The 25,737-nt window shown below is 48.8% G+C and overlaps 3 protein-coding genes and 1 pseudogene across 3 annotated transcripts; 1 reads left to right on the plus strand and 3 right to left on the minus strand.

Moving 5' to 3' along the window:
• Positions 1–6,670: 6,670 nt before the first annotated feature.
• On the minus strand, positions 6,671–7,225 carry LOC135372757 (uncharacterized). Its single transcript, XM_064606229.1, has one exon. It carries the CDS (start codon positions 7,223–7,225, stop codon positions 6,671–6,673), a length of 555 nt encoding a protein of 184 aa, XP_064462299.1.
• A 352-nt stretch (positions 7,226–7,577) lies between these two features.
• Positions 7,578–8,510, minus strand: LOC135372759 (uncharacterized). The gene has a single exon (XM_064606230.1). The coding sequence runs from the start codon at positions 8,508–8,510 to the stop codon at positions 7,578–7,580; it is 933 nt and encodes a 310-aa protein (XP_064462300.1).
• LOC135372760 (uncharacterized) lies at positions 8,507–11,338 on the minus strand. The gene has a single exon (XM_064606231.1). It carries the CDS (start codon positions 11,336–11,338, stop codon positions 8,507–8,509), a length of 2,832 nt encoding a protein of 943 aa, XP_064462301.1.
• A 3,205-nt stretch (positions 11,339–14,543) lies between these two features.
• On the plus strand, positions 14,544–14,661 carry LOC135372946 (U2 spliceosomal RNA; annotated as a pseudogene).
• Positions 14,662–25,737: the final 11,076 nt, after the last annotated feature.

The following is a 25,737-nucleotide window of genomic DNA, read 5'->3' on the forward strand; positions in this document are numbered from 1 at the left end:
GGAAATACATCGGTGGAAGCGTTTTGAGAGTAAATTGATGTAGAACTGGTCTGCCATTTTTTATTGTTCTGACTAATCTCCGTTTGCATGCACCGTTTTTATAAGACTGAGGCGCGTGCCCAGTATTAGTTATTTACATAGTAGGTGTGCATGCAACCTAATTATAATAAGAAGCGCGTGTTGCGCGTGCGAGGGACTTGCTGGAGGCTGGCTTACGATATGGGGGCTGGTGCCCACGTGGTTAATTCCTCAGATGACACAGTGAGGTCGGTATCACTCTGACGTGGTTTACTCCAACACAGTAGGGCGTGCACCTAATTATAATATTAAGAAAGGCATGTTGCAGGGATGGCTTACCAGATGGAGTCGTGAAAGTGGGCTGGTGCCCACGTGGTTAATCCCTCAGATGATACAGTGAGGTCGGTATCTGTGGGCTGGCGCTCACGTGGTTTAGCCCTAATTAACATTCGCAAGAGCGGGATGGGGACGGGGGCGGTCTTGTTTGTTGATGCTAAATACGCTAGCTAGCGTATCTAGCAATTGTTTTGCTAGATAGGCACTGCTAGATACACTACATTTCTAGACTACTGACGTGCAGTCTATATCTCTTCTGGGTCTTTTGGCGGATACAAGGGAGAAAGAAACACGAGTTCCGTCCACTAACATGCGCATTTCATGCAGTCGGGCTACCATTCTAGTGCTTCTTACACGCACCGCATCATGTTGAATTTGGCGACGTGACACCCATGGAGCCAGGTGCCGCGACCGTGACCAGAGCGAACGATGGACGTGCAATATTTATCGTTTCTCGGCCTTTTCGCTAAGATCAAAGTGTATAGGCCACACGCATGCAAGCCTGGATACTGGATAACGATGTCTTATCACCATGTCAGAAGGGGATTCTTCCCTACGATGGCGTACTGGAGCACAACTTTGTGTTACAAGAACGACTTGACCTCGCAAGAAAACACGAGAAGAACTGTGCCTCGGCTTTCTGGACTTCGCGAACGCATTCCGGTCTGCACCACATCGAAGCCTGATCCAAGCCGCCGAAGCGTCAGGAGTTGGCCCGACGTTCTGCGAAATCCTTGAGGATCTATACAAGGAGAACCTGGCAACAGTGATGTGCAGCGAGGGAATGACACCGCTGGTACCGGTTGATGCTGGAATTCGTCAAGGTTGCCCATTAAGTGGGCTATTATTCAACTTGGTAATCGACCCCCTGGTGCGGCATATCCAAGGAACCGACGAAAAGCACCGCGTACTGGCGTATGCAGACGACATCACCCCAATGGCAAGCACACCTGAAAGGCTTCAACAACAACTGGATCTGATAAATCAGCTGTCCATAGGAATTGAACTAACACTTAACCTTTCCAAGTGCCGCACGATGCACATGTCGGGGAAACAGGCAGTGGGACTTCGTGCAACACAGTTCTTCATCGCTGACACACCAATAGGACCTATAGCGGAATTCGAAGCCTTCACATGCCTAGGGAGACCTGTAGGCTTCAATCACCTCTCAGAGAAATCCACGGTGGAGGATGCTGTGGAACTCAGCCAGAAGATACTCGGCTCAGCACTTGCACCATGGCAAAGACTGGACGCGTTGAAAACGTTCCTATACCCTGGCCTGAACTTCGCTATGCGGATGGGATCCTACACCAAAAGTGAATGGAAGCGGCTTGATGAATCCCTCCGACCCCTCATTAGGCGGACTCTCTACCGCCCAAACTCTGCGGCCACCAACTACATATATGGGAGTACACATAAAGGGGCTTGTGGCATCCCTCTTGCAGCAGAACTGAGTGATGCTGCACGAGTTGCCACAGCTTTTAAACTACTGACGTCAAGGGATCCAGTCACCCGCTCACTAGCTGGGAAAGCAGTTGAAGCCACAGTCAGTAAGCGACTACGTACCATGGAGCCCGTCACGCCGGATCTTCTCGGACGTTACCTCTCTGGGGACAATGTAAATGACTTCCGTAGCCCGTCCAGCGGACTCAAAACAGTGTGGACTGAAGCCCGGAAAGCCTCATGCCGTCTTGATCTGATGTGGACCTTCAGCCCGGACGGCCCGGAACTGGAAAGGCATGAAGCAACCACCCCACCCAGAAGACGCACGAAGGTGATCAGCACACTACGGCATCAACTACAAGAAGAACGGGATAGGCGGCTTACCTCCCTGCCAACCAGGGCAAGGTCATGGAATGTGTCGCTCTGACAAGTCAAGCTCCCACTTCATGCACTCTGGACAATTCACAAGATTCGCCGACTGGCGCTTCATTCATCGGGCCCGCCTCAACCTTCTCCCCCTCAACGGAGCCCGGCCCTGCACAAAGGGTGACAAACGATGCAGACGGTGCGGCACACAGCCTGAGACCCTACCCCACGTCGCCAATCATTGTATGCGGTATTCGGCAGCGTATACCAATCGTCACAACAGTATAGTTGAGCGAGTGAAATGGGCATCACAGAACAAATACAACGTGATCAGTGAAAATCAGGTTGTGGGTAACACCGGACTGCGGCCAGACCTGGTTGTGTCAAGAGGAGAGGAAGCTATAGTTTACGACGTGACCATAGTATTCGACAACCGCCCGGATGCTCTGCAAGCGGCTTGACGAAACAAAGAAGAAAAGTACCTACCTGTGAAGGAGAGCCTGCAAAGGAGATATCACCGAGTGCATATCGAGGCAGTGGCCATCGGCAGCCTTGGTAGCTGGGATCCAGCCAACGACCGAGGACTCAAACGCCTCTACTGAAGAGAATACCTCAAACTAATGAAAAAACTCTGCGTAAGTGAGGTGATCTCCTCTACAAGGGTCATTTATAGCACGTACATTACTGGTGTGTAAGCAGTAGAATTGGACAAGACAACAGCAAGGTACCCTTGAAAAAACTGCCATCGACACAGTTGTGACTGTAACTGCAACACATAAATATTGTGAATACCGTAAAAACAGACAGTGTAAATAATGCCCCTTTTATTGTAAATAATCATGTAAATACGTATATACTATTGTAAATAATTGTAAAATACTGTATATAATTGTAAATAATGTTTCAAACTCACTAATAAAACCAATTCTGTTCTTATCAGGTTAATATCTGATACGAGCCCTATTTGGACTCACGATATCGCCACGAATCCTCATCGCGAAACTTCCAGGGCAGGCACGAAACGGTACATCTAATCCCGGCGCATGCTGAAGAAGAAGCAAGAAGCTTCCAGACACATCGCCTGCTCTCTGGCAAACGCACGTGCTGTTTCTAGACTTTTCGGCGCGACGCTTAAATGCTTGTGCGCTCCAAGCTGGAGCATTCATTCTTTGGACTCAGTTGTGTTCAGAGAGCTATCACTCTTGTGTTTTGCTACCAAGTAGTCTAATAAACCGTTCGCTGTTTATTCGACGACTCGCCGACCCATTTCGCTTCGTGACATTTCTGGTGGAGGTGCGGGGCATTCCTTGTCCAACGGCCTGGGAGACCAACTGCGACAAAGCAGACGACAGCTTGGTCTGCCTGCAGAATTCGGTCCATTAGAACCCCCTAAACGCAAGGAGAAGATGACTGTGGAGACCAGTACCCAAGTGGCGCAACCTGTTGCCACGCCCATAGCCCCTGCACGGTCGCCGAAGACATTCAGCGGGGAGTATTACGACGACGTGGACGATTGGGTCGACCACTATGAGCGGATCGCCAAGTTCAACAACTGGAGGGACGACCAGAAGCTCGTCAACGTCTATTTCTCCCTGGAAGGCACCGCGAAGACATGGTTCGAGAACCGGGATACTTCGCTCACGTCCTGGGATGTCTTCAAAAGCAAACTCCGCGAGGCGTTCGCTTTTCAACAACGAGCTGAACGCCCTGAACATCTGCTCCAGAGACGGATCCAGCTGCCAACACAAAGCGTTACAAGCTTCGTCGAAGATGTGTTGCGGCTCTTCCGGCGAGCTGACCCCAAAGCATCCGAGGAGAAGAAGGTTCAGCGACTCATGAGGGGCGTAAAAGAAGAAATTTTTCGCGCCCTGTCCCGGGATCCACCCGCCACGACCGACGCTTTTCTGGACGAAGCCGTCCGCATTGAGAGGACCCTGCTCTCTCGCGCTACCGTCAACGAACGACACCAGGGCTACGAGGCTTTCTCCACGACCGCTGGCCTCGACGTCGGATCGCTCAGACAACTGATTCGAGAGGTGGTACGCGAAGAAGTACGAGCTCTCCTGTGTCCTGAGAAGGCTCAAGACCCTTTGTCTTCGATCGGTGCGATCATCAAGGACGAGGTTCAGCAGGCAATCCAGACATCGTCAACCGCCGACGCCGAAGTACCGAGACCAACCTACGCCGCCGCTGTGAGACAGGTGCCACCTACTCGTCCGTCGTGCTACGGAAACCGTTGGACGCCTCCTCGGCCTGTGCAACCTCCGAGCGTCCCGCCACACTCTCAGCCGTTTCGCAAAGCGGACGTTTGGCGGACTCCCGACTTCAGACCGCTCTGCTACCACTGCGGAGAGGCCAACCACGTCTATCGCCGATGTCCCTACCGACGACTTGGCCTTCCCGGTTTTTCACCCGACGCCCCCGCCCCCAGCGCGGTAGTCGCCCCGCCGCAATTGAAGACTCTCTACGGCAGCAGAATGCTTCTGCTGGCTCGCGACGCGACCTGTCCCCGAGCGTCCCCCACCGCAGCAGGTCGCCAGGAAGAGCACGTTCACCGTCACCGGCAAGACGACCTGTGTGGCGCAGCCCTAACCGGGAAAACTGAAGACTGCAGCTCCGGGAGGTGAAGCTGCGGACCGACGACAAGTTACAATTCCTCCAACTCGAGGAACAGCAACGCAGCACCAACACGACGCTCGAAAAATTACCAATAACCTGAAAATACTCATCGACGGCCATGAGATGATTGCGTTAATCGATACCGGAGCCGACGACTCTGTTATAAGTGGTCGGTTGGCTAAGAAGCTTCGCAAGGTGCAAACGAAGTGGGATGAGCGTAACATCGGCACTGCTGGTGGACACGTCGTAACACCGACTGGCCGATGCACGGCAGTCATACAAGTGCATGACATCCAGTACGTCGTCAGCTTTGCCGTCTTGCCGAACTGCCCACGGGATGTAATACTCGGAATGGACTTTCTAGTCGAAAACGAAGCAATCATCGACTTCACAAATGGAGTTATCTCTTTTAAAACGCCGGAAACAGCAGAAGACAAGTGGTGGGCACGAATAACCCCGGAGAAACGCGCAAACACGGACGTAACCGCCGTGACGACTCAGCACGTCAACCTGCCTCCCTTGTCGTCAGTCCTTGTGACCGCTACGTGCGAGAGAGCACCGACTGGCTGTTTGTTGGCTGAAGGCAACACGCAACTTCTCCTCGAACGAGGAATTGGGATAGCAAGAGGAATTGTGCCCGTAAGAAACGGAATATTCGAACTCCTGGTCACAAATTTTCGCCCGGAGCCACAACACCTGGCGAACGGCACGAAGATAGCCGTCATCGTAGACCAATACTCCACCACGGATGTTTGCCTGATGGACACTGCTCGCATCGCGGTCACCACGGAACACGAGGCCGAACATTTCGACGTAAACCCTCAACTCAATACAACTCAAAAGCAAACCCTTCTCCAGATGCTCAACGATTTCAGTGACTGCTTCGCTGCATCATCGAAAGTAAGACAAACGCCCATTGCGAAGCACCGCATCATCGTCGACGAAAAGGCCCTGTTGTGGAACTTCCACTCTGTGATTGTAATGACCGCGACTACTCCGCTGTGTATAATCGAACCTCTTTATTCCGAGGACAAACGAATACTAAGTAGAACGTTCCTAAGAAAAAGGATGAAGAACCCCCCCCCCCCCCAAAAAACCTCGTGATGGCAACTGTTCTCTTCCTCTTCGTTGCGCTAAACCATAACATCCTCCCCCGCCCGAAATGGGCAAACACAACATGCCACGCAAGTTCAACAACATGCCACGCAAACACAAGTCATTGTTCAATCATTTCGAGAGGGTACAATAGCTGTACGGGCCGACGAGTAACCGCCCCACTGGGAAGCTTCACTTGGCACGACCGCACGTTGCCGTCGCGCCCGTTGTACAACTCAACGATCCTTACGAGTCTCCACATTTGTCTGGGGAGCTTTTCTTCGTGCAGAAGGACAACATCGCCTTCTCGAAGGGCACTTGATTTGTTTGAGGTCCGGTATTCGTGAGCCGACCTCAACTGAAGTAAATATTCTCTTCTCCACCTGTTCCAGAAGCTGTCCAACATTCTCTGTCGGTGTCTCCACCTTTTAACTGTGCCGTCGGCTGTTGAAGTCGTTACTTCCGTTGCTGGTTGTTCCGGTAACGCCGTTAAAGTTCTGCCCACTAGCAAGTGCGCTGGTGTCAGAGCAGCTGGCTCTTCAGGGGATGCATGTAGATACGTGAGAGGTCTGGAGTTGACGGTGGCCTCCACCTCTTGCAGGAGTGTTGTCAATTCTTCGAACGTTAGGCTCTGTTTGCCCAACGTGCGCCGTAGGCAATTATTAACTGTCCTCACCATGCGCTCCCACATGCCGCCCCACCAAGCCCCCCTCTCTACGATGAATTTCCAGCTGATTCGTCTCGTCGATAAGTAGTCCTGAGACTCTGTGCTCCGAATTACTTTGAACAAGCCTCACAGATCTTTCGCCGCTTTCTTAAATGTGAGGGCGTTATCGCTGTACATGACGGAGGGAGTTCCTCTTCTTGATGCGAACCGGCGAAATGCCAGGATGAAGGCCCTAGCTGTCAGGTCAGTCACCAGCTCCAGGTGTATCGCCCTTGTGGTGGCGCACGTAAACAGCGCAATGAAATACTTTGACGTTTGATACGAGTCCCGAGAGCGTTTGACGTACACCTGGCCGGCGAAGTCTACTCCTGTCGATTTAAAGGGGTGTGTAGCACTCACTCTGTCTGCTGGTAAAGGTGCCGTCGTTGCAGTTGCTGGACTTGCACGGAAACGTACGCATGTACTGCAACTATGTATAACAGACTTCACCAGCTGCCTGGCTTGTGGAATCCAAATCTTGTCTCGCAAAGTGGTCGGGGTTACTTGTACCCCTCCATGTAATGTCCGTCGATGAGCATTTGCAGCTAGGAGCCTGGATAAAGCGTGTGCCTTCGGCAGAATGATTGGGTGCTTGACTTCTTCTGAGCTGTCGGAGAACTGCAGTCGCCCTGTCCAACGCATCACGCCATTTTCATCTAGAAAGGGATGCAATTGCCTTATTTTTGACGATTCAGTGACGTCCCTGTTTTGGCTCAAAGCCAAAACTTCTTCTCTATAGGCTTCACGCTGGGCGTGTTTAACGCAGAACCGTTTGGAGTCCTCCACTTCAATCGCTGTGAGGGGTCCAATGCACCATTCCCTGTGGCGACAGCTTCGCAGGAATCGCTTGATCCAAGCAGTAACGCGCAATACGAGATTGTAGTTCGAGTATCTTGAGAACTCCAACAAAGTAGGGGGTCTTCTGTGTTATCTGCGATCAGAGCCGCCGTTTTACACTTTTCTTCTTCTACACTCCCTAAGTCAGTACCGTCATTTACGTCGTGCTGTGGCCAGTCTGCGCTGGATTTGAAAGCCAGTCGGGGCCCTCAAACCATTGCTTGCTTTTCGTCAATGCTCTTACTGTGAGTCCTCTGGTCACTGCGTCTGCGGGATTCTCAGAACCGGGACAATGCTTCCATTGTTGATGATGGCTGTTCTCTTGAATTTCTACAACTCTGTTCCGCACAAACGGCTTCCACCTGCTTGCGTCGCCCTGAATCCAGCTCAGTGTGATCTTTGAATCGGTCCAAAAGATAGACTCAGTGATTAGTCCACCTAAAGCCTGATTCAAAAACTTTGCAATGCGTACACCAATTAAGGCCCCCATCAATTCGAGCCGTGGTAGTGTTATCTTCTTCAGTGGTGCTACGCGTGATTTTGCAAACTGTAGACGGACTTTAGTTTCGCCAGTCTCGCTGGTGATTCGGATGAAGGCACATGCCCCATAGGCGAGTGGGCTGGCATCTGTAAATACATGGAGTTGTATAGTATGCGTTACTCCACTGCATGGAAGTAGACATCGCTCTACGGAGACCTTACGCAGATCTTTTAACTCGGCACACCACGCGTGCCATATCTTCGCCAGTTCCTCAGGCAGCTTCGTGTCCCAGTCCAGCTTCGCCTTCCAAAGCTCTTGGAAAAGAATCTTCACTCGAATTATATATGGTGACAGGAATCCCAGGGGATCAAACAATCTCGCTGAAGCTCTTAATATGGACCGCTTGTTGTCCATCATTCCCGCGATGACTTCTATGAGATGCTCAACTGAAAACCGGAATCTGTCCATCTTCCTGTCCCAGACCACTCCAAGGACTTTTGTCTGAGCAGGCTCGCTCAGGGACTTCTCCTCGTCAATCCGGCTAACCTTGGCTTCCACAAACATATCCTGCAGTTCTTCAAAGTTCGACGCCCATTTGCTTAATTTCATACCGCCTTGTGCAGAATTTCTTGAGTCTTAGTGATTAACTGCTTTCCTTCGTTTACTGTGTCTGTTCCGATCAGCAGGTCGTCGACGTAAAAGGAGTTGCTCAAGTCATAGGCAAGGTCCTTGTCCGGACCCTCTACTGATGTTAGGTGATGCCGCAGGGTGGCATTCAGCAGGAAAGGACTCGCACTAGTCCCGAACGGAACTCGCGTCATTCGCCAGCACTCGAAGTCGGGCAGCATGGAGCCTGGCGTGGGTGACTCCGCCAACCACAAGAACCGAAGTGCGTCCCGGTCGGCCTCGCGAATTCCAATTTGAAGGGACGCCTTCTGAATGTCCGCAGTGATTGCCACTCTGTACATCCGAAAACGCAGTAAGATGTGTACAAGGTCAGGTGTTAACTTCGGCCCCTTTTCTAAGTGGTCGTTGAGAGAGGTCGCTCCTACCGCGTGTGAGGAAGCATCAAAAACCACTCGAACCTTTGTCGTGGTCGACTCACTTACTGCCCTGTGTGGCATGTAGAAGACCCTACCAGAGCTCAGTGTCTCAGTCGTGACCTTTTCAGCATGGCCGTTTTGCAGGTATGCTCTTATAACTTCGTCGTACTCCTGCATGCTATCGTCTCGTAGCAGTCGCCGGGTGAGGCTCTGCAGTCGCTTGCGAGCTGTTCCAAAATTATCTTCAAACTCGGCATCTGGCTTCCATGGCAACGCTACCTCATAACGGCCGTCTACGAAACGAAGGTTCTGTTGAAAATCCTGTAGTACCCCTGCGTCGTACTCTTTGTTGGACGTCGTCTCTTCCGAGATACCTATGCACTCCAATTTCCAGAACTTCTCTAGGATATCCGGTTCTTGCTCCGTTGCTACTCCGATCTTCAAGACGCAGACGGCTGTGGTTGAATTGTCCGTGTAGCTTCTTACGGAAGGCGACGGCCCTTGAAAGGTCCACCCGAAAACCGTTCCAATCGCGACCAACCTTTCGTCGCCTGGGTACCTTTTCACTTGTCCTGTGAGCAACTTCCACATTTCGTCGCTCCCAATCAGTAAGGGAATGCCATTTTCGCATTGCAAGTTTGGGTACAACATGTCGTCCCCTATATACTCTCGTTGGCGACGTAAGGATGCTACGAACTCTTGATTGGACGGAATCTCGGCAAGGTCCTTACAGATAAAAGGAATCGTCGTTGCGTGAATTACATGTTCTGCCGGGTGGTACTGGCTCCTTAACCGTAGCTCGACGACCTTGCCCTGGTGTGTCTTCCTGGTAGAAGTATCACTTGCGAACGTGTTCAAGTGCAGCCTGCTCTCCCCCACCACTTTCAAGTTCAGTTTCTTGGCGACGTCATCTCTGACGAAAGTCCCCTGACTGCCGCCATCTATGATGCCTCGAAGTTGCGTGCAGGCTGTACCCGATGACACCCAAATCCTGACAGTTTGGAGCAGTATGTCGGGTTCTTGATGCTGTGTCCGGTGGGTGCTGACTGTCATCAGATTGGTCAGTGGAACGGAGTCGATGCCCTTAGTTTGTAGTTTCGAGGGATCGCACACAACGGATGCGTGTCTCTTCTTGCAATGACTACAAGTCACATTGGCACGACATTCTTTCGAGCGATGACCCCTCTTTGTGCATCGGAAGCATCGACTTGCCTTCGACAGTATTTTTAGCTTCTCTGTCAGGGGTAGGCTGGCGTCGCATTCCGCTGTGCTGTGATCGCTTGATGAGCAGAAGAAACAGTTAGGTACTGCTTTTACAGCAGCTTGTAGGATTGCTCCGGTCGGAACGCTTCTCTTCCACGTCCTATTTGTGCTTTGGGCCACATGGGTCATCCTGCTGTCTTTCAATCCAGCTCGCTCCAAACTTTCCAATTCAATGCGAATGAAGTTGAGCACCTTTGAAAGCTCATCGGTCGTTCCTGGGCCACTGGCAGCCCTTGCCTCTGTGGAAGGCGAAAGCGACCCGTGTTCATATGTGTCGTTGCTTGCGGTCCGAAGCGCTCCGTAATTTGCCGTTCGATGGTACTCCACTACCATCTCGGGTGGAATAGCCGAAAGGAGAATATCCACCATCATGGAGGCGAAGCTGTTGGTGGAAACTCCGAGTGACTTCAGGCATCTTACGTTGGCTTGAACATAGTTGTACAAAGAACGTAGGCCTGCAACATCCCTTGAAGACCTCACTGCTGGTAGACTACGCAATCTTGACAGGTACTCTCGCTCGATCTGCGTCGTATCCCCAAATCGCTGCGACAGAATCTCGATCGCGTCGTCGTAACAGGATTCCGTGGCCTGTAAACCGCGGATGGCTGCTGCTGCTCGGCCTTTCAGCGATGTGCTCAAATACTGGAATTTCTCTGTCTTGTTAAGACGACGATTTTCATGCACGGCCGTTCTAAACTGCTCCCAAAACGGTTGCCACTGCGTAAGCTCACCTGCAAAGGTCATGAGCTGCAGTTTCGGGAGCTTTATTCCTACTTGGGCCTGATGCTTGGTCTGCGCTGCCGATGGCTTCACCGTAGGAGTTGCATTTGTACGTCGGTCATTTAGTTCTATGTCAGCAATCCGGGTTCGGAGTTCTGCAATTGCATTTGCCGCTGACTCTTCATACCTGAAGACAGCCTCATATTCCAACAGAAGATCGTCCTCCCTGATCAGCGGCTCAGTCTCTTCGTTCACTTTGCGAAGGTCTCTACCACTCGATTCCAGCCGTGCAAGAAGTCCATTCAAGATCGCCTTGCTTGTGCTTAGGTCCTGTCGACGCTCGTTGACCTCATCCACCAGCTTGGTTACCTGGGCACGTCGTGCTCCTCTTTTAGCCTTCAGTCGGTCCATGATGTCTCGCTGCAATGTTCGTTCTTGCGGTGAAGTCAGGTCCCGGGTTTCGGCACCAAAGTATATGTTGTGGAACTTCCACTCTGTGATTGTAATGACCGCGACTACTCCGCTCTGTATAATCGAACCTCTTTATTCCGAGGACAAACAAAGACTAAGTAGAACGTTCCTAAAAAAAGGATGAAGAACCCCACAAGAAAACCCCGTGATGGCAACTGTTCTCTTCCTCTTCGTTGCGCTAACCATAACAGGCCCGTCCAATTCACCGCATGCCCTACCGGGTCTCCTGCAAAGAGCGAGAAACGATCCGAACGCAAGTAGAAGAGATGCTAAGTGATGACATTATCCAGCCGTCGACCAGTCCGTGGGCATCGCCGGTGGTACTAGTGAAGAAGAAGGACGGAACACTCAGGTTCTGCGTCGACTACCGGAAACTCAATGAGATAACGAAGAAGGACGTCTACCCGTTACCGCGCGTCGACGACACGCTCGATCGCCTTCAAAACGCAAAATTTTTCTCTTCCATGGACCTCAAGACGGGGTACTGGCAAATTGAAATCGACGAACGGGACCGTGAGAAGACTGCCTTCGTCACTCCGGATGAACTTTACGAATTCAAGGTTATGCCTTTCGGCCTTTGCACAGCACCAGCGACGTTCCAGCGTGTTATGGATACAGTTCTCGCCGGGTTGAAGTGGCAAACCTGCCTGGTGTACCTCGACGATGTTGTCGTCTTCGCAAGAACATTCGAAGAACATGTTCAACGGCTAAAGCAAGTCCTCGAGGCTATCAGAACTGCAGGGCTGACGTTGAAGCCTCAGAAGTGTCGATTCGGCTACGAGGAACTCAGATTTCTCGGCCATCTCGTCAGCAGCGACGGCGTACGCCCCGACCCCGAGAAGACGGCGGCCATCGCAAATTACCGTGTTCCTTCTAACGTGAAAGACGTTCGAAGCTTTCTTGGCCTTTGCGCCTACTACCGACGGTTCATTCTAAACTTTTCAAGAATTGCGTCACACCTGAATGCCCTCACGAAGGACGGATCCACGTTTATCTGGAGTGAAGCCCAGCAACAGGCGTATGATGACTTCAAGACGCGTCTACAGACCGCACCCGTGCTTGCCCACTTCGATCCAAACGCCGAAACAGAAATACACACCGACGCAAGCAACGATGGTCTAGGAGCCGTGCTCGTTCAACTTCGCGAAGGCGTCGAACGTGTCATCGCTTACGCAAGCAGAACGCTAACCAAGGCAGAGAAGAACTATTCGACGACCGAAAAAGAGTGCCTTGCACTCATATGAGCCATCACAAAATTGCGCGCCTACCTGTACGGACGGCCGTTCAAGGTGGTAACAGACCACCATTCTCCGTGCTGGCTGGCTGGTTTAAGGGACCCCTCAGGACGCCTAGCGAGATGGAGCCTCCGATTACAGGAGTATGACGTAACCGTCACTTACAAGTCAGGAAGAAAACACAACGACGCCGACTGCATGTCCCGAGCACCACTCCAGCGACAGGACAACAGCCTCGAGGACGACGACGCCTTCCTCGGTCTAATGAGCGCGACTACCATGTCTACCAAGCAGTATAACGACCCCGAATTGAAGACACTCGTCGACTATCTGCAGGGCCGCGCCGACAATGTTCCTCCCATCTTCAGAAGATCACTCACAAGTTTTTCCCTACGTAATGGTGTCCTCTACAAAGAAAACCATGCACCACAAGGCGCTACGTGGCTTCTCGTTGTGCCTGGGGACATGCGCATCGAGATTCTTGAATCCTGCCACGACGAACCGTCATCAGGTCATTTGGGATACAGCCGGACACTGGCCCGTATAAGGGAAAAGTACTACTGGCCAAAACTGGCCAAGACCGTACACCACTACGTAAGGACATGCCGGGAATGCCAACGACGAAAAACGACGCCGGTTCGACCTTCTGGGTACCTTCAGCCAATCGCACCGCCGTCGGCGCCGTTCGAGCAGATTGGGATGGATCTACTCGGGCCCTTCCCACGTTCGTCTTCCGGAAATCGTTGGATAATCGTCGCCACCGACTACCTGACATGCTATGCTGAGACTAAGGCACTTCCACAGGGCACAGCAACAGAAGTGGCGAAGTTCTTCATCGAGAACATCGTACTACGGCACGGAGCTCCGACCGCCTTAATCACCGATAGGGGAAAGGCATTCACAAGCAGGCTAACACAAGAAATCCTTCGACTCAGCCACACCGCTCACCGGAGGACAACGGCGTACCATCCGCAGATGAACGGGCTCACCGAACGCCTAAACAAAACCCTTGCCGACATGATTTCGATGTACGTCGACGTCGAGCACAAGACATGGGACGAAATACTGCCTTACGTCACGTTCGCCTATAACACGGCTGTGCAGGAAACAACGGGATTCACACCGTTCCGCCTTGCACACGGCCATGACGCATCGACTATGCTGGACGCGATGCTGCACCACGAACCCAGTGATGTGGAAAACGACGCTCTGGACTTCACACAGCGAGCAGAAGAAGCCCGCCAGCTGGCCAGACTACGGATTGGTCAACAACAACGCGTCGATGAAAGAAGATACAATTTGCGCCGACGAGACGTACGCTTCAGTCCAGGCGACTTGGTATGGGTTTGGACGCCGATTCGACGACGTGGCCTGAGCGAGAAGCTACTGAAGCGGTACTTCGGTCCCTACAAAGTACTTCGACGCATTGGAGACCTGGATTACGAAGTGGTACTTGAGGGCAGCGTTCCCTCTCGACGACCCCCGAGGACTGAAATAGTTCACGTCGTTCGACTCAAGCCGTACTACAGCATGTAGCGCTGAAGACTGGCTGGAAGGAAACAACAGGAAAAAGAAGGAGAAGAATCGGCATCGAGACGATGCCCCGTCTACGGAGGGGGCAATGCCACGAATCCTCATCGCGAAACTTCCAGGGCAGGCACGAAACGGTACATCTCATCCTGGTGCATGCTGAAGAAGAAGCAAGAAGCTTCCAGACACATCGCCTGCTCTCTGGCAAACGCACGTGCTGTTTCTAGACTTTTCGACGCGACGCTTAAATCCTTGTGCGCTCCAAGCTGGAGCATTCATTCTTTGGACTCAGTTGTGTTCAGAGAGCTATCACTCTTGTGTTTTGCTACCAAGTAGTCTAATAAACCGTTCGCTGTTTATTCGACGACTCGCCGACCCATTTCGCTTCGTGGCAATATTAATCTTATTTTTGGCCCGAGACAGTGTGTTTGAAGGTCGCCTCGGCACTGTCAAGGGTTGCCCTGGTATTGCACTACCTCCAGGTGTAGCCACCCGTCTCAAATCAAAAAACAAAAAAGAAAAATTCGGAAACAGCGCCAATAAGCATCAGCCATGATGACCAGAGACAGGCAAAAGAGGGAAGCGTAGAAACAACACCAAGCAAAGCAGGGAACCTACAGCAGACATAGACACAGAACACACTGGAGACAACCACTGGGAAATGTCCTGTCTGGCCACTAGGGTACGCATCCATTCATTCATTCATTCATTCATTCATTCTCTCTCTCTCTCTCTCTCTATCTATCTCTATCTCTCTCTCTATCTCTCTATCTATCTCTATCTCTCTCTCTCTATCTCTCTCTCTCTCTCTGCGGTTTCAAACGGTTGACGTTGAACGGTTTGAAGTTGACGGAGGACAAGTTAAAGTGGAGCCACTTGGCCCAAGCGTAGTTTTCATCACTGCCGCGTTGCTGCCGGCGTACGTGTCAGACGAGCATTTGGTTCGCGCCCTGTCGCCGTTTGGAAAGGTAATCCAAATTAGTCCTCTCTCTCTCTCTCTACCATTCAATTTCCAATCAATCATTTTTATCTCACGGGCCGTGATGCATTAGTACTAACACCCTAGTGTTCCGTACCCATATACCACAATGCCCAAACTGGCGACGTGCCACGCGCGGACGTAGAAGGCGAGACTGCGACAGAAGCGAAAGGGGGAGACGTGCAGTGTATATCTCCTTTCGGTCTTTTGGCGGATACAAGGGAGAAAGAAACACGAGTTCCGTCCACTAACATGCGCATTTCATGCAGTCCGACTATCATTCTAGTGCTTCTTACACGCATCACATCATGTTGAATTTGGCGACGTGACACCCGCGGAGGCAGGTGCCGCGACCGTGACCAGCGCGAAAGATGGACGTGCAATACTTATCGCTTCTCGGCCCTTTCGGCTAAGATCAATTGTGTCTGGAAGAGTTATCAATTCAATCAGTTCATCTACCCTGGGGTCAGGGACTGTCGCCATCATTGTCGTCAACGCCCCCGGGGTTCCCACTACGTTCGGTGAGCATAGCCTGGTCAGGGTTACCTAAGGCTTTTGCCTTTAATTTGTCTGCTCCAGCACCCACTCCTGTTGAAGTCTTAGTACGCAAACTGCGTGAAGTTACCGGCCCGAAGTCTGTCCACTCACTTCAGCATCGAGGTGGTGAACGGTTTCAAACGGTTGTGCGGAACGAAGCCGCAAGACAGAACTTAAGTGAAGTCAATGAATTTGAAGTTGACGGAGGACAAGTTAAAGCGGAGCCGCTTGGCCCAAGCGTAGTTTTCATCACTGCCGCGTTGCTGCCGGCGTACGCGTCAGACGAGCATTTGGTTCGCGCCCTGTCGCCGTTTGGAAAGGTAATCCAAATTAGTCATCTGGTTTACAAAGATGATCCAGACCTCTGGACTGGTACCATTCTTGTCAAGTTGGAAATGAAGAAACCCGCCCCGAATTTTCTGATCGTTGCGGGGCACACCGTAATGCTTAATTATAGAGGCATGTGGAAAGTGTGTGGCAGGTGCAAGGAAGAAGGACACTTTAGGTCAGCATGTAAAACACCTCGTTGTACTCGCTGTGCCGTTTTTGGTCATGATACTGAGGGTTGTAGTCTACCATGCCGTCGTTGTGCCGGGAGCCACGCGACGGTGGACTGCACAGGCCGGAAACTGTATTCTGACGTTCTTCAAGGACAAGAGACTGCAGCAGTAGCGGCAGTGGAACAAGAACAAGATCAACACGTCGCCGTTGATATGGCCGAAAGTCTTCTGGCTGACGACTAGGTAGGGAACCTCAGTCAAGTTACGAATGATCGTGAAGAACTCAAGGTTTCTGGTAGCGACGATTCGTCTGTGCCGCCGCTAGTTATTGACGAAGACAGATCGGGATCATCGATGACGGAAGACGAGATGATGGGAGTCACAGATAAGTTCGGGAATCGACGCCTGGAAGGGAAACATGAACGTCCGGTCAGCAGCGACAGCCCCACGGACATGTCGTCCGGAAAGGCCTCGACACTGGCACGACCTAAGAAAGTTAGGAAAGAGGACCAGCAATGTCAGAGGACGAACAGCGAAAGCAGTCCCGAAGAATTTTGATTGTTTCGTATGTGGGACGATCTTGACCTTAAAGTTTTTTTACACTTGCTTCAACATGACAGCTTATCGGCATGGACTTGGGCTACCTTTTGAGGTGGGCGTAACTTTCTTTTTCTCTTATCTGATGTTGAACTTTCTTTCGTTAAACGTTCACGGATTTCGAAGCCTGGATAAACAGGTGGAAGTGATATCTTTCGCACGTTCCTTATCTGTAGATATCTTATGTCTACAAGAGACGCATTTTTCGTGTAAGTCGGATGTGGCGCAATTTGAAAAGCGGTTCAATGTGCCTTCTTTCTTTAGTTTTGGTAGCACTAGATCTCAAGGGACGGGTGTTATTTTCTTGCGACAGAGCCGTATCCAGCAATACTTTTGCACGTACGATGTGGATGGGCGCGTAGTCGCCTTGGACATTACAGTAAACGGGAACAGACTTCGTTTGTTGAATGTGTATGCGCCAGCTGACAAATCAAAATTAAATGATTTCTTTAGCAGTCTGGATTCTTTTCTGCTTGTCCCTTCCCCGGTTGTTCTTATTGGCGATTTTAATTGCGTTTTGGATGTGACTCGTGGTTGCACTGGGAAATCAAACTCTCGTAAAGGGAGTTGGGAAACGAGATCTTTAAGAAGTCTAATTACGCAGTTTGATGTTGTAGATGCCTGGCGGGATTTGTACCTATCGAGGGTAGAAACAACTTGGACGGGACGAGGTCTGGGATCCAGACTGGATCGTTGCTATATACCTCGGTCTTTTATCCCTATCAAAAAATGTCATTGAATCCTATTGGTTGAATGAATAAGATTCAAGTGGTTCCTGGTGGGTGGCCTGTGGATCGAGTGATCTTTTATGCGATCCATCAGGAAACGCAAGAAGGGTTTTGTGTGACCCCTAGTGGACCCAATACCATACATCTTGGAGCTTTATGAGGCCCCATAGAAGTGCTGTATGTGAACCTAATAGACTGAGGATGACCTATAATAAGCTCATTGGATCACACACAGCCATTCGTGTGGGGTCATCGCTAGCAAAACCATGTAATGTCAGTCACAGAAAGTTGATCTGCTGTTACACTGCTGTTGTATGTTTGTTTCTACGCGGAACCAAAAATAAATAAACAAAAAATAAATAAAGTGGGTGGGGCGCTAAATCATGCTGAGTACTTAATATGGCACATTTTAAACCAGAAATATTTTTCGCTTACGAACAGACTGATAACAGCAGGATATCACCTGATAATGACCTGACAAACGTACAACATACTGCTATAACAGCATATATGAACGAATATGCGGAATATTTATTGTAACATTATTTATGGACATTTTACAGACAGCTGTACAATTGTTGGCAAGGGTCAGTGATTGCTTATAGAAAGCCACATATGACTATTTTATGTGTATGTGAGCCACAAACCATTTAGAAGAGATCTATAAAGATGATCGTAGTGTTTGTCATCACATTTATTGTATAGACTATATAATTACGTGTACCACACTTACTCAGCTGACGACATGTTTGTTTACCTGACATGTTAATACGATGTGAAATTTTTTAACAGTGATGGTAATGGATAGAAGATAAAAATGGGAAGGTGATTCACAAATAAATCTGATTGGCTACCCTAGGTCTAGCAAAAAGGAGAACGGGAGTGAGAAAGGGGAAAAATAGCTTTACCACACTGTTGTGTGTTCCTTATTGGGTTTGTCGTATAGCTTGGAACTTTAAGGAACACCCGGGAGTCACACTTTGCCATTGAGGCGACATCTTAGCTGCAAACAGCAGCCGACACAGATACTGATCGATGTACCGAAAAGGCAGTCACCCACTTCTTATTCGATCTCTTCCTGATATCAACAGGATGCCAACCCGATGAAGAAATACGCCTGTGCCGTGTTCCGTAAACTTTTCTCACAAGCTGTACAGGGTATCACAATATTGAGTAGAGATTATGATATCACAGGACAAAAATGTAAACGAAGAGATGGAAAGATAACATTACCGCATGGTCTACGGGCACTGCTGACACACACACAGACGTATATTACATTGACATTGACCCATAAGTTGTACTCGTACAGAAGAGCTACAAAAAGCGTTTGGTTGTAATGTGTTCTAGTCAGTCTCAATGTCATTGGGAATGTCACAGATCAAGGACTGTCCCCTGGTCTCCCCAAACAGACACACTTGCACCTCTGATGGGTTCCATATACGTAGTCCAACATTGCCGTCAGAGATAGCATGTATATGCGGAAGAGATGTGCTCGATACCCTAAGGAGCTCACAGATGAGCCAGCAACTCTGCCCTCTGCTATGCTGTACATCAAGGATTTTAGCAATTCTGCCATACAGTCTTTGAGATTTAAAAACAACATATGACGTGCATGTCTTTTCTGGCCTTGCATATGTCTTTGCATGCAGATATCTTGCACTCATTGTCAAGCGCTCAAAAATAGTGGTTGTCCATTGATTGTGCCCGAATTTCTCGTTGAGTGCTGCCGTCTCCTGCGGTGTGAGTTGTTGTGCAGAGGGGTTACTGAGACGTTGTTTGCCTAAGGTAGCAGTCGTACACATCATTGGGTCCACTTTTTTAGAAATTCTTGCGCATGCGGTCTTTGCAGCATCAGAGGAAATGTTCGAATAGAGAAGGCACTGAACTTTCTGTTGCAGGCAGTATCGTTCCACAATTTGAAGAGGTACACCCTTCGCCGCAGTTATTAATTTTAGAAGTCTGCCATTCATACTCTCAAACGGGAAGCATGAATGAGCCCACAAAGGGCCCATCTTCGAAACGCACTTTGGCAGGTGCAGTAACTGGTGTACATTGAAAGTCATGAAATCTTTGCCATACAACGTCTCTGCATTGCACACAAAGTTCACGAGGAGGTTGTTGGCCTTGTCAATGTCCTCTAGGGAAACTGTCTCTTTCAGCATCAGAAATACAGACTCTGAAAGTAATTCAAAGTGGTGCAGATAGTTTCTTCCCTGTACTCCTTTCAATGAAACAGGACCATAAAAAAGAAGCCAGTTCTTCCACTCACTGGCTTTCCAATCTCTCAACTCTTTAAGTGGACGTGGCAGACGTGTAAATGAAATAGGTGGCTTTATTGTAGTGAGAACGGCTTCAATAGTGTTCATCTTCATAGGTGCACCGATGTAACACTCCCCTGACGTGTGCCGCAGCCAGTGATCTGTGATCTGCCTTGTCACACCCAGCAGTACTGCGTGCATATAGTCCACTGACACTCCCCAGACGACATCAAAATTTGGTAAAAGTCCTAAAGCCGATGGCCTCTTAATACCGTGGGAGTCGCACCCACTCTGAAGAGCCGCAATCCCGTCATGTACCACTGTTGCAGCAGTTCGTTCTTCAGGCAGCACATCTTCGACAGGGTACTTCATTGTTCCTGCATACAACAGAACGTGGCGTCATAAACTGATCAATGTGATAACTAACATGCTGCAGTGAATGAATGTTGAACAACTCCAACAACAGAGCTCAAAATGTCCAAAGCGTGGATCAAGCAAACAGTGAGAACTCACTAATATGTGTACACAGAATTTGCAGCAGCTGAACTCATGACTCAGTATGCAGCACTTCTCTCAACAAGCAGTGATAGGAACCACAGATATTGGATCTTGTGATCACAATATGAATGCATAAATTGTTGGTCAAAGACAGCATTTCAAAAATTTCTGCAAATTACAACCAATAATGTACCATTTGTATATATTGCCCGTTATTCTGCATGTACAAAGTATATAGATAAGATCTGCTGCATATATGACAGAGTTGTGAACATACCTTTAACAGTTTGTCCTTCATGAAGACACCATGTACAGCCAAAATGTCCATTGAACTGTTTCGAGTTAAGTGCCGCAGCCCTTGCAGGTGAGTCGAAGCATGCATAAAGCACATGGACGCCCGAATTCATTTGACGGCCAGCCCATTCCCATGTTATCTTTGGGATGCTCTTGGCAACGTCCACAAACTTCTTCAAAAAGAGTTGCATGGCAGGGTGGCCTTTCCCAAACCATAACCCACACATGACGACGTTCTGCCAACGCAACCTTGTTGGAAGTTCATTAACCACTGCCAGGATTGGCCAAATTGATAAACGTGAAGAGTTGAATGTTGGGCTGCCATCCGTGTTGACCATAAGCGTCACATCATCCATTCCAATTGTGCCTTTTTTGTAGAGTGATTGAAATATACGGCCATCACCAATGTCCTGCATTCCACGTTTTGAATGGTGCCTTTGCTCTAATGTGTGGGCAAGAGCACGAGAGAAGTTACGGATAATATCTTGTAGTTGCGCACCGATATTCATTACAGTGAAAAATCCAACTTCAGTTTCGCTCTGGCACTCAGGACACATCATTTTGTCTTGTCCCTTTGGCTGGTTGTTTCGTTCTGCAAGGTGGGAAAAGCACTGCTTGCAGTAGAAATGGTAAGTGTGTCCAGACGACTTCCACAGGTTCCGAAAGTGATAGGGTGACTTTGGCAAGTCCCAGTTTACACCAAATAGCGTGCTCAACAGCTGTAGAAGACCATCTAGCTGCATCCATGTGATATTAAATGCTGATACATAGGTCACAACGAGCAGTACCACATCCGCTTTCGTGAAATTTTTGTTGCCTCGAAACTGTTGTCGCGAACCACTGTGCAAAAATCCAAAACACGGGTCGGCATCTGAACTCTCGCCCTCACGATGCTCCGGCTCTTGAAAGGCACTACCTGCAGTCTCAATGATAGTGCCCCGGTCATCGGCTTGTGACGAGCTGGTTGCTTCGGCCTGATACCGGTAGGAACTACTATCGCTGCAAGGGGCACAGTCTTCTTCAATGGAGGAACGTTGCTCTGGGAATGCACTGCAACCCGCTGAGCTTTCACCTTCGTTTGCAACGTCTTGTGTGACGCTTTCCGACTGTTCACTAACAGACGCAGTTTCTGATGGCGCACCTGCGAGTCTCCGGCGTATTTTGTATGGCAGTTCGAAAGGTTGGTCAGGTTCCAGATACCTCTTTCTGAACCCTTCCATATTTCATATCTTACGCGGACGTCAGTATATCGAATGTTCACACGGGCAGGGGCAGTACACGGGACTTTAAAACAACGTTGCACGACGCACAAACACCGACCACAATTAAGAAACCGGAAGTGGAAATGCGACTCTCGTTTTGTGGGGATATGCATTGTGTATCGTACTCATTATGGAATAAATTTGGCACTGACCAATTTGACAGCATGCAATCGTGTTTTAAATGCACCAGAGTGTAAAATCTCTAGAAAATATGCGCATCTCTAAAACCGCTATGTCAAAACAAGTCAAGACCAAGACCGCCGCAGACAAGCCAAGTCGGGGCAAGTCTGAGCCGCTGCATCTGCATCTGCATGACTGCTGCGTTTCAAAACTGTCGGTTTCTTGTTGGTGTTCGCGCTTTTTTTTTTTTTTTTTGTTACATCAACGGCATTCACTATATACAGCAGGATGGCTTCGTCCTGGTATCCATACGTGTGCTTTGTGAATGATAGGAAGCGTCTTGTCGTGCCTGTCAGGGACATCAAGAACTTCTATCCGAAACGTGTTGATGATTTCGTAAAGACGCGTCCTTATTCTGTCAAGTGGGTGTCGGCGAAAAATCCCGAAGAAGATGGATATTATGCGGCCCAAATACTCGGTCTCGCAGGTACGTTCCAAGTAATCTAAGTTGTCATTAAATTAGGGATGAATATGCTCACTTGTATATCATTCGGAGCAGAAACAAAAGAGAAGGCCAACGCGCTGCTGAGTAAGAGAGTCGCCGTGCCCCCAGCGAGAATGGGAAGTCAACTTGACGTGGAGGACCAGAGTTCTGGCGAAGAAATCGAAGACTATACAGCTCAACAGGCAAGTTTCATTTCTAAATTCTGATCAAAGTGGGAGCGTCCGTTTAGTTTTGGAAATGCGTCGCTGCATCCCACATGTCCTCTGTGCATTTTGACGCCTCTCCTATCACGATTCAAAAAAGAAAAGAAGGAATGTCACACTATCCAAGGTAAATGTTACAAGACTGCCGAAAACTTCCGTCAAATGTATGCAGTTTTTCATCGAAACAGTTAGTTCCTTCATAAACCCATTAGTCATGCCAATTATACCCATAGTTGTCATGGCACTGTCAGTAATGAATTACTGATTTCGAGTTGGGCTTTTAAGAGTTTTAAATTTACAAAGTTGTAGACACTAACCTTACAGCAAGGATTGAAGCTGCAGCAAGCTTCTTAAATTCAAGAAAATGTTCATCTGACTCTTGTGATGTACCTCCTACTACAAATTCGAGTCAGGCTCGCTATTCATCACTCCAAATGTCTTTGATGACGTTGTCACATCATGTAAAGTTACCTTAAGTAAATGGGGGGCCATGTAGTGTCATGTAACCAGTGTCTTAACAGGCAATACAGAAGCAGAGTGAGTGCAATAGATTACATTATCTGGCGGCGGAGGGATAGTTATGTCTGTATGTCTAGCCATCGTATCTGCGTCGCACTAATATTTGGGGAGCTGATGGACTCGATTTATTTTCCTTCTTAATTTGAACACCACTATAGTAAAAGAACTAGTCTCTATCAGGCCTTTAACCAAATGAACTTTGTCTTTCGGAAAGCTTGTAGCGTGAGCTGATCAGTGTTCAACAAGTGAGCTATCAAGGATTGCGTGGTTTATGGAATCTGTCACTCTGGCAAGTATTGCGCCACCATACCATCCGCTGAAGGAACTTAGAAAGTGAAAGCAGTTGTGGGTAATTTCGGACACCTCCTAAATTGACGTCATGTGTTTGTCCATACTTGAGAACATTACATACATACCTGCCGACCCTCCCAGATTATTCGAGATGCTCCCAAATTGCATTCAGTCTCCAAATTGTACGTACACACCCTCCGATCTCCCGGAGAATGAGGACCTTGGGTGTTTCTTCTCTCACTTTTTTAAAGCTACGCATATCTGAAGAATTAGAGAGGTCGTAGTGCGTGTTTCATTGTGTCCATGTTTCTTGAGGAGATTTGTTCTTATATCGTTAGTCCAGTCCTGTACAGTAGTTTTGTCTCCTTCAATGGCACTCTCCAAACAGAAGTATACTCGCACGTGTCCCTCACACGTGTCAAGTGCCTTTTTACAGGTTGAGCACAACTGTCCGCGGAGTGTAAGTGACCACATGTGACTGTTGTTGCAGAAAATTTTCTCAAAAAGTAACAGAGCGAAACACTACACATGTAGATATAGAAGACTACTGCCATCATCGATGAAATGGCTGCAGCCACACGAAATGCAATGTCCTGAACAGGTGCGTCTTCGCAATTGTGGTTGACGGAAGGAACAATAATGTGACACAGCTCCACCCCACAGTTGTTAGGTACAACGCAGAGGAATCGCAATACAGTGGCAATGCTATTTTGAATGCACAACATTAATTCATCCCCCCTCTCCCTAGTCGTGCTGCGGGCAGTTCCAGAATTTTGAGTTGGTCAGGTTGGCAGGTGTGCGAATAGCCGAGCCATCTCTAGGACTTTCAAGTGTGGAATGCAATACGACCGACAAGTGATTTCACTAGCAAACTCTGCTGCGTGTGACTAAGATAGATGTCGCATGCAGTACATCTTCAGGAAGTCAAATGATGTGCAATGAGCAGTGATTAACAACTTCATGCTTCAAAATATTTACAAGTTAATTTGAGACATAAAATTCTCCTCTGTAGTAATTACCATATAGATAAACTTTGTTGTGTACGAATTATGATGCTATGCCACCCAGCCAATCAGGAGCGACCACCAAAGTTGCACTGTTAACGATTAGTGCTCGCTCCAGTTGAGGTGCCACTCAATTTGAGCCATGTTCAAAATTTGTGGATCTAAAGAGTAATGCAACAACATACAAGTTGCACCCTGCGTATAGTAAAACATTGATGTGAAAAACAAACAAACATAGCATGATTTTTCACTTTTCGGGTCCTTTAAGCAGCCCGAGGGATGTAAGATGGTGAGAGTTCCATTTTGACTCTTGACGCATGCAGATAATAAGTATGACGTGTGCAAGAAAAAGAAGCTCTAATTAATTAGCAATAAGTTCAGAATTACTAAATGAGTTATAAAATAATTTCATGAGTACAGATTCAACTATGTAATTCAACATGTAATGAGTGCTACATCCTATGCTGCATATTCAGACTCGAAGAATGCATGTATCTTCCTCACAGCGGTCATCACGGTTGCGAGCTCTTCAAGTCAAGAAAAACCTTGAACATGACATGGCCATTGAAAGCAGAAAACGGTACATAGAAACATCGACTTCAGAAGATGATGAAGGGTTGGTGGCGGAAAGTGAACTCAAGGAGACGAAGAATGAAATAAAAACACTTCACCGCATGGTCAAGAAACTTAGGGAGCAGAACGACCAACTGCAGGCAGCCCTTGTGTCAGAGGTGTTCAGTTTGGGTAAGTCATTCGTATTCTACATACACTTTAATTCTTGTGATTGCCAAACTGCTGTTAGAAAAAAAAAGTTCAGGAAATAAGGTTTACACGTTCCGCAACTACTAGTTTCAACACTTTATTTACTCATGGACATTTCGTTCCAGGCAAGGCTTCCACACATGTCACGCGCCCTATACACACACCAGGTGACAGTGCCATCACCGTAAGTTTTCCCCTGACACCGGTTGGGTTATACAGTGCATAGCATGAGCATGACCCCTAACCCTTAGAAAAATATACGTGACATAAAAATTCACTTCTGAAAGTTATATTCTCATGCCTTTACACAAGCACACACAAAAGGAGACGATTTCTGCATCCAATCACAGACTTTCTCACAGGGCGACGTAGCCATTCTCATCGTTACGGCATGAAAATTGGAACAAGGACATGCAGAACAGGTTGCACGTGATCAGATCAGCAGTTAATGAGTGGGGTAGCAGTTATAGCAAAAGCATTTTATCAAGTTACACTTGCAAGAGCCTAACAAGTT

This window comes from Ornithodoros turicata, unplaced genomic scaffold (genome assembly GCF_037126465.1).
Source record: "Ornithodoros turicata isolate Travis unplaced genomic scaffold, ASM3712646v1 Chromosome17, whole genome shotgun sequence".
Taxonomy (NCBI): Eukaryota; Metazoa; Arthropoda; class Arachnida; order Ixodida; family Argasidae; genus Ornithodoros; species Ornithodoros turicata.